This window comes from Galeopterus variegatus, unplaced genomic scaffold (assembly GCF_000696425.1).
Source record: "Galeopterus variegatus unplaced genomic scaffold, G_variegatus-3.0.2 Scaffold748, whole genome shotgun sequence".
Taxonomy (NCBI): domain Eukaryota; kingdom Metazoa; phylum Chordata; class Mammalia; order Dermoptera; family Cynocephalidae; genus Galeopterus; species Galeopterus variegatus.
Window position 1 is genome coordinate 470,195 of NW_007726859.1, and position 10,194 is coordinate 480,388.

Sequence of the window (10,194 nt, forward strand, 5' to 3'; positions counted from 1 at the left end):
AAAAAAAGAACCTTAAATTCACAGAAAAGTGACTTAAAAGTGACTTTAAAATCTCTAAGAAAAAAACTACTATTGGAAAAATAAAGATTTTAAATTTTATGCATTAAGTATAACTAATACTAAAAATACTAGGTATGATGTGAGATAATGGGGGGAAAGGGAGAGACAGACAGAGGAAGGGAGACAGCAGGAAGTGAAATGAAAAATAGGGAGAAGAAATGTGCAATGAGAGAAATCAAGAGAAAGTAAGTTTTGAGGATCAGAATAAGTTTTTGTTAGCTATCACTGACCTTTGAAAAGTTTATTTACTGACTAGCCATTATTAAAAAGTAAGAATAAAAGCCAACTCTCCCCATCTTTATACCTTTTGACCCTAAAATATTTCTTTGCTCTGTGTTCACCTTTCCTTCTTTTCTTCCTTTTCTCTTTAAGAGAAAGATGTATCCTCTTCTTTTTTTTAGGGAGAACCCCTTGAACATGTACTTTCATTTCATTTAAATTCATACCCACTCTATTCATGTCCATTGTTGCTACCTCCATACCACCCTTCTCACTCTGTTCTGTATTTGGCCCTTGAATATTAAATTTACTGAACTGTCTTCTTGGAAGTCACAAAAATCTCGTTATAAATTAATTTAGTAGCTTCTTTCTTTTCAGCTTTTGTAGATTTAACAGTATCCATTCCCCCTTCTTACATTTCTATCTTCTCTTGACTTTTATGATTTTCCATTTTTCTGGTTCTTCTCTTCTTTCTAATTACTTTCTCACTTTGCTCCTCATATTCCTTATGCTTTATAATATAGCATTTAATCTGTAGTCTGCCTATGGAAATAAAGAATACCTTTCAAATAATGTCAGCTTTTTTCAAATGCCCATTTGCATCATTTTCAAACACTTCAAGATAACTTCGGTGGTCTAAAAAGTTAAAAAAAATTTTTTTTAGAATGGATCCAAGACAAAGACTGTGGCACTTCTTTTCATTTCTATACATCCTTCCTTACATTAGTAGAACTTTTTCTAATTGTCTTCATGTGCCATGTTCAGATTTAATCTGTACTGTCAAAAAATCATTTTCTTTGGTATGGTAAGTGACTAAAGTTTAAAAGTTTGCTTTGAAGGTGTCATCAGATATTACATTTATTTCCAATGCATGGTGTGAGTTTCACTCTGTCAAGAATGAAACCAGCTGACTGGCTGTGGGTAGGATTTACTTCATCAGCTGATTTGTGTAAAGGACCCTTAAGCAATTTATTTTAAGCAGTGCAAGGGCCAAGGGGCACCATTGGGCTGTGTGTAGGGCATCAACTGGCCTTAATCCAGAATGTACAGTCATAAGAGTTATCTCCCTTTCTTGTGTTGCAAACCAAGTACTGATTTTCTGAACGATTAACTATATTGGCAGTCCCATTCACAATAAAGCCTCTAATTACAGCAGTGTTCTGCTTTCAGCTTCAGAACTCAAAATATTACACATGCACACAATTTTGAACACAATTTTAGGGAGTTCAGAGACTTCACATTAACTCCACTTCTAATCCTATTTTGGATTAGACCAGTGGAAGTGCTGTGAATGCTGATTAGTTAGCTCATTCACAGTTTATTAGCCATTTATGAGAAGTATCATTTCAATCTATTATTTCCAAAAAGGAGTGTAATTAGTTTACAAAATATGGAATATATACCATGCAGTAAAATGAAAATAAGAAATGAGAAAATCAGCTATAGGGGAAACAAAGATGGAAAAAACAGGATGAAGCTGGAGTATAGGTAAATACCTAGAGACATGATAACGTTTTCAGATTCACAGCCCAAGTAAAGACCAAGGTGTGACAAGAAGATTTGACCTGTATTTTTTAAATCTCCTAGGCCTTTACCTCTATTTTTCTACTTCTCTATGTTTTGCTGCTTTTATATGCAAACATTTCCCTTTTGTCTTTTTCTTTTTCTGCTATTTTTAATTCTTCTCTCTTTTTTTTTTAAGTTTATTTATTTTATTTTATTTTACTTTTTGTCCTTTTTTTTTTTTTTTTTTTGAGACTGGCTGCACCACGCTCAGCCAGTGAGCGCTGTGAGCGAACCAGTCATCCCTATATAGGATCCAAACCCGCGGCGGGAGCGCTACTGCGCTCCCAGCGCCGCACTCTCCTGAGTGCGCCACGGGCTCAGCTTCTTCTCTCTTTTCATCGACTTTTTTCATGTGGCCATTTGCCCTTTACTGTGCCTTCAAACTACAATGTGACACTGTCTAAACATCTTATTTTAATGTCCCCTGTTTTGAATTTTAAAATCAGTTTAGTTTAACCTTGCACTCACACCCACCCTTCCAAAACCAGAATTACTTGTTTTTTATATCCATGCGGTCCATTATTGATTTTTTCTGATTCAGATTTTTCAGTTGATTAAGTATCTCCCACTCTTGCTGTAAATTATGCTCCTGATTATCACAGTGGACTTATAGTGCTAAAAGAGTATAAAAATATTTCATATTTTAATCTATTATTTTGCATTATCCTAGGGAGAAAATATGTGATTAAAAGAAGACATCAATGTGATGAAAAAATGGAATTTTGGGTACTTATTATATGTAGCTCATACTTCATAGAAGTGATTATTTTATTGCTTTTTAATAAATTTTATTTTTCAATATTTTTAAAGAAAGCCCCTTCTTCTAAAACTTAATTGTATTTTTAGTGAAAATTAATTCATTTTATTCATTATTTTTTGGTTAAACTTGCTGCTTTCTTTTCTTTGTTTTTTTCATGTAAAAATCATTGTTAAAATGCATAATATATACACTGAGTAATTTAAATTTTCAATCATACTACCATATTATTTGCTTATTTTTCTAGTAATACTTAATTTTTTAAATTAGTAATATGAATTTAGAAGTTATCCTGCCATAGGTTCATAATTATACTAAAAGTAGCTGGGTTTTGTTTAGTATTTACTATTTATCAGGGACTATTCTAGGCACTTTATTTATTAACTCATTTAATCCTCATAACAACCCTGTGAAGTAGATACTATTATTGTTCCTGTTTTACAGGAAGAATTATTTAACATAATGATGCAGGTTATGTGTTCTTAAGAAATTGATGTGTTGTAAGTATCAAAAGATGGACTTTGGGCTAGTCTGTGTTCTAAATGGTTAGCTACATGGTAGAATAAAAATAGCGCAGCACAATTAAGATGACATATTTAAGCCTTCAAATTTAAAAATCTCTCAAGAGTTCAGTATTAATGGCTTTACACCAAATATTAAATTCATAAGTGGAAATAAGTAATTTGTAAGAACTTAGTAATATGGAGTTAATCTTTTCTGGTAGTTAAATATTAAAGCTATTAATATGTTGATAGTATCATTTGAACAACACTAATTTGTAATTATTCATCAGCAGTAGAATAAAGTTTATCTTTTTACTGCTACCTACTAGCGACTTGACCTTAAGAGTTAAGTTACTGATTTATTCTTCTCAGCCTGAGAGATTTAACTAAATAACAAGCCAAAATTTCTGGACACAAAAGGGCAGAAAACATCAAATTTCTACCAGTCTCATTTGTACCTCCAATAGTAATTGTATCTGGCATTCAAGAACCAAAGTGATCAAGAGAGAATACAAATTACCAATATTTAGAATGAAAGGAGGGATATGATTACAGGTCCTGTAGACATTTAAAAGTCTGATTAGGGAATATTAAGAACACTTTTATGCCATAAAATTTGACAACTTAGATATTTGACAACTTAGATAAAATGGAGTGATTCCTTGAACAACACAACTTACCAAAGTAACATAGTTGAACTAAAAAATCTAAACAACCTTTTATTTGTAAAAGAAACTGTATTTGCAGTTAAAAAACATTTTCATAAAGAATACTTCAGGCTCAGATAGTTTTACTGGTGAAAGCTAGCGAACATTTAAGGAAGAAATAATATCAATTTTACAGAAACTTTCAGAAAATAAAGGATGAGGGAAAACTTCACAATTCATTTTATGGGGCTTGCATAACCACAATACAAAAACCTAACAAGAATGTCACATGAAAAAAGTTATCCCTTGTGAACATAGACCAGACAGAAGTCAGCATACTAAATATCTCAGGCCAAATCTGGCTTGTCCCGGATTTGAAAATAAAACTTTGTTTGTATATTGTCTGTGGCTGCTTCTCCCCTGTAGCAGCACAATTGAATAGTTGTTGACAAAAACTGTATGGCCACAAAGCCTAAAATATTTACAGTTTGGCCTTTTACAGAAAAAATTTGTCAACTCCTGACATAGACACAAAAATTCCTAACAAAATATTACCAAGCCAAATCCAGAGATAAAAAAGAATGTTACATAATTACCCAGTGGATCTTATCCCAGTAAATCAAGGTTGGCTTCCTATTTAAAAATAAATTAATGAGAGCCGGCCCGTGGCTCACTTGGGAGAGTGTGGTGCTAACACACACCAAGTCAAGGGTTAAGATCCCCTTACTGGTCATCTTTAAAAAAAAAAAAGTAAATTAATCAATTAATGTGATTTACAGAAAAAAACATATAATTATCTCAGTGGATGCAGAAAAAGCTTTCGAAAAAACTTCAGCACCCATTTAGGATAAAAGTTAAACAAATTAGGGATACGGGGAACATCTATGAAAAATCTATAGCTAACATCATACTAAATGGTTAAAAAATTAATGCTTTCTCCCCTAAGATCAGGGACAAGGCAAGGATGTCTGCTTTCATCATTTCTTCAATATTATGCTGGAGGTACTATACAGTATAATATGGCAAGAAAAAAAAAAGGTAAACATTATAAAGGAAAATGTAAATCTTTATTTGCAGATGACGTGATTATATGTGTAGAAAGTCCTAATGAATTTTAAAACTAATTACTAGAATATGTGAGTTTATTAGCAAACTCACAGGATGTAGATCAGTATGCAAGAATTAAATGTATTTCTAGCAGCAAGCAATTTGGAAATAAAAATTTTAAAATATTTACAACAGCATCAAAAAACGTAAAGTACTTTGGAATAAATTTAACGGAAGACGCAAAGACCTGTATTCCAAAAACTATAAAACATTGCCAAGACAAATTAGACTTAAAGAGATGGAGGTATATGCCATGTTCATGAATAGGAAGACTCTATATTGATAAGATGTCAGTTCTTACCTAAATTGATCTATGGATTCAATGGAAACCCAAACAAGATCCCAATAAGTATTTTTTTTTTTTAAATCAACAAGCCAGTTCTATAATTGGGAATATCAAGGACCTAGGGTAGACAAAATAATATTGAAAAAGAGCAAAGTTGGAAAATTTACACTACCTGATTTCAAGAATTATTATAAAGTTATGATATTAATAAAACCAAAAGGAGAGTCTATAAATATATCAATGGAACAGAGTAATAATATATATTTTATATATAATTTAATATATATTTACATATATATGAACATATATGTCTATTTAATTGATTTTCAATGAGGCACTAAATTAATTCAATATTGAAAGGAAAGTCTTTAAACAAATAATGATGGTATGATTGGAAAATGAACATCATTCCTACCTCATATAATATATAAAAATTAGGTCAGGATAAAGCATAGATGTAACTGTAAAAGCTAAAACTGTGAAGCTTTTAGAGGAAAAATAGGAGAATAACTTTATGACCTTGGGGGTTGGCAGAGATCTCTTAGAACCCAGAAAGCACTAACTATAAAAGTAAAAGTTAATACTGGACTCATCAGAATTCAAAACTTCTCATCAAAACTCATGATAAAGGAAAATGCAGACTAAAGGGTAATAGCTATAAATATCTATGACAGAGCACTTGTATCCAAAATTCATGAAGAATTCACTATAAATCGGTAATAAAAAGACAAGCATCCAATTAAAAAATAGGTAAAAGACTTGAACAGATATTTCACAGAAGAATGTGTGTGAATGGTCATGTGCACATTTACAAGTATTCAACATCTTCAGTCATTAGGGAAATGAAAATTAAAACCACAATGAGATGCCTATTAGGATAGCTAATATTAGGAAAACTGACAACACCAAATGATGTGGAGCATTTGGAATCACTTTGGAAAATCGGCAGTACCTTTTAATATTGTATATACATCTACAGTATGACCCCGCAATACCATTTATTAGTATTTAGCCAGGAGAAGTGAAAGTATACATCCACCAAAAAGCCTTGTACATTAATGTTCATAGTACCTTTTTTCATCCATTAACAAAAACTGGAAATAATTCAGATGTCCATCAGTAAAATAATGAATAAGCCCCTGATATATTCATACAACTGAATGCTATAAAAGAATGAACTACTTTAAACCACAGTAACATGGATAAATCTCAAAAACATAATGAAAGAAACTATACACAAAAGTAAATATTACATGGTTTTATTTTCATTTATGAATTTCAAGAATAAACAAAACCGATCTATAATAATAAAAATCAGAACAGTGGTTACCTCTAGGGGGTGGGGAATTGAATGGAAAGAGGCAGGGGGAAACTTTTTGGGGTAACAAAAATGTTCTTTATCTTGATTAAGTTGCTGGCTACTAAAGTGTGTACATTAGTCAAAGCTCACTGAATTATATGCTTACAGTAGCTGACTTTCACTGTTCATAAATTCTACTTCAATAAAATATTTTAGAAATTTAAAAATAAGAAATGGGATTGGGAGTCGGACATATCCGGATTTGATCCTGGTTTCTCCCGTTTTACAAGCTACATGACCTTGAGCAAGTTTTTAAATAACTAAACTTCAGTCTCCTTAAAGGTAAAATAAAATGAATATCTACTTAGAAGCTTCTGGTAAGGATTAATAAGGTAATGCATGTGAAATACTAGTACACTATCTGAAGAGAGTAGGTACTCAATAGACAATAGTTGCTATCATTGAGGCAGCATAATCCTGTGATCAAGAGTGTGAGTTCTGGAACCAGGTTAATTCTGGCTAGTTATGAGCCTGGCTCTGCCACTAGTTTTTTGTGTCACTTTGTGCAAATTACTTAATCTCTCTGTGCCTTTATTTCTTCAACTGTAAAACAGAATAATGGTACTTACCTCAAATGGTTATTATGAGTACTAAACGAGTCAGTACACTTAGAGCACTTACAGTAATACCTGGCATATAGTAAGTGATCAGTAAATGTTAACTAGTAGCTGCTATATTATTCATTTTTTATTTAGCCTAGATATTATGATGGCCTATCATTTCAAATCACTTGCCATTATCCTAAGATATCTGATTCTTAATTATATGAGAAAACTACTGAATTCATTAACTTTTTTTCTCCTTTATATTTAAGCTGTTGTATATTGCTAGAGAAAAGCATACAACCCTGCTTTGGTGAAGACTGCTAATTTTTCACCAAAATCAGTTCTTCCCCTTTTTCTATAATAACAGAATTTTAGCAGGGCCCATTACCAGATACTGCATTTCTTAGCCCGTCTGTGGCTAAGTTCTTGCCAGTAGAATAAGAGCAGAATTGATGTGTGGCACTTCACGCCTGGGCATCAAAATTTTATATATGTACTCTTTCAAGGTCTTTCCCTCTCCCTAGGGCTGGAATTGCTTGCAACCTAACTTCAACCATGCAGATGAGGAAAATGCCAGAGGGTATGGTGGAAAACACAAAAGGAACCTGGGTGCCTACATGACCTGGAGTACTCTCCTTGGATTATTACATGAGTGAGAAATAAACTTTTGTCTTTTTTAAACCTCTGAATTTTGAAGATCTCTTTGTAAAGTATAACCTTACCCTAACGTACACATTTGTTATTCTCCGCTATTGCCTAAAAATCCTTCTTGGTCTTTATTAATTTTTTTCTCCAACTGAGTCAAACTTTCACAACTTTTCTTAAATTTGTCAGGACACCCACACACAGATACATACACATTTAGCAGATGACTTCACTTCTGACTTCAAAGAGAGAGTGGCAGCCATCAGAAGAGAATTCCCACAATATCCTACCCCTAAATTTAAAAACATAATCTGAATCTGCATTCAGTTTACTTCCTTGTCATCTTCGTGAACGCTAGGTTTCCTTCTAGGTAGATAATCTGTAACGCTTGTGTTTTGAATCCCTTTTTTGTCTCCTCTGAGACTTCCCTTCATCAGTTATTTCCTTTCAACTATATCTTCAATCTTTTCCTGTGTTCTGGCTTTTTCCCATTGCTACAGTCTGAATGTATCACCCCAAAATTCATATGTTGAAATCCAACCTCCAGGGTGTTGGTATTAGAAGGTGGGGCCTTTGGGAGGTGAGTAGGTCATGAGGGCAGAGCCCTCATGAGTGGGATTAGTGCCTTTATTACAGAGGCCTGAGGGAGACCCCTCACCCCTTTCTCTATGTGAGGACACAGTGAGAAGGTGCTGTCTCTGTACCAGAAAGCAGTACACAGACCTCGCCAAAACCAATCTGCCAAAAACCTCACCAAAAACCAATCTGCCAGAGCCTTGATCTTAGATTTCTCAGCTCCAGAACTGTGAGAAACAAATTTCTGTTGCTTATAAGCTTCCCAGTTTATGGTATGTTGTTATGGCAGCTGGAATGGACTAAGACACCCATCGGCATTAAACACGATCACATCTCTCCTAACATAAGAAAAACGTTTTCCTCAATCTCACACTCCCAGTCTAGCTACCCTTCTTTTCACACATACACTTTCATGGCCCTAGATTCTTGACAGAGTTAAGCTGCTGTTTCCGTTTCATTACTTTGTTATCTCTCCTCAATGTACACTCTGCCTTTTGATGTCACCTTAGTTTGTTTTCATCAAGACCTTTCTGCTAACACAGTATCAGTGTGGCAGCCCATTGCTGAGCACTAAAGATAAAATGTAGAGCCAGATAGAAACATTTATTTTACAAAGTTTACATTCTGGTGAAGAAGAGCAATCAGTCTATTAAATATGGGATAAGTGCCATGAAGGGGAAGTAGAACGTGCTGTGGGAGTTCATATCTAGGAGGTCAGAAGAGGCTTCCTAGAAGAAATTACTTTTAAATTAAGACCAAAGGATGAGAAGTAAAATCAGACAAAAGGTGGGGGACATGGAGGAAGGGGAGTGGTGGTGAGGAGAGAAGCAAAGTGCTGTGGAGAAGTATGTGGGCAGCAAGAGGCATATTTTAAGCAGAGGGAAGGGCGTGTATATAGATATGGATCAAAGACTGGTTTTGAAGATTTTTTGCAATTTCAGATGTCCTCATCTTTTCTAGATTTGGGGAGTCACTTTTCCCTTTAATACTGAAAAATAATAACCCTAGCCCCCTTTTTCATGTGCCTACATGAAGTCCAGTTTTTGGGTTAGTTCTTTTTCCTAGGTATATTTCAGAATCTTTTAGGAATACTTTATGTTCTATAAATCTACCCTGGTTATCACTTGTCACCTTAGCCAGAGAGGCAAAAATTGGCAGTATGGATACTGTAACTGGCCAGTTTAAATGTTTTGTTTACTTTACGGCTATACCAGAGATGCATGCATAATAGATGAGACCATTTTCTTGTGTTTGCAGGCCATGTCCAATTAATTTCACCTTGTTTTGATTCCATGGTTACCATGCAACCTTGTAATTGTACATTTGCTTCCCACACAACTTTTCATTGGTAAAATGAGAAAGTAATAATGGACCAGTATAGGTTTTTATTTATAAATTGGCATTTGGGGTTAAATATCAGTATTTTGTGAATTTGATTGCCATGCATCAGTTTTTCTGAATGATTTCATTTTACCTACAAAGCTGAGGATTAAGTCATAGCCACAATAACTTCACAAGGTCATGCCACACGTGACCCTTTTCTGAGAGGCCAATCTTCTGTACCAAGATATAGTTCTACAGCTTTTTGTAAACATGAAATTTAAAAAAAAAAGGTATACACTAAATAGGCAGAGTGAATATAATGCAGCCTCACCCTTCACTCAGAAGAAATAAAACTTTATTTAGGGGGAGAGGGGTATTGTTCTTAAATCTGTGCATCTCTCAAGGAAAGAATAGATTTTTAAAACCTGGGATGCTCAAAACTTATTCTGTACTTACTGGATTGGCAAAACAATTACAGAATAACCAAAGTATAATTTAAAGGGGAGAGAGGAATGGAAATTTTTCAAATTAATATAATATGAACTAGAGCAAGCTATCACTATAAAGAGATGGGATCATAGTTTTGAATGCTATTACCAG

At 33.7% G+C, this 10,194-nt stretch overlaps 1 protein-coding gene across 1 annotated transcript in view; it reads left to right on the forward strand.

Annotated features, from left to right (window-relative positions):
* CCDC18 (coiled-coil domain containing 18) overlaps window positions 1-7,735 on the forward strand; it is a 49,602-nt gene extending 41,867 nt beyond the window's left edge. Inside the window, exon 17 of the mRNA XM_008572041.1 lies at window positions 7,575-7,735. Coding sequence (XP_008570263.1) covers window positions 7,575-7,706 — 132 coding nt within the window. The 3' untranslated portion in view covers window positions 7,707-7,735. The remainder of the gene's footprint in view (window positions 1-7,574) is intronic.
* Window positions 7,736-10,194: the final 2,459 nt, after the last annotated feature.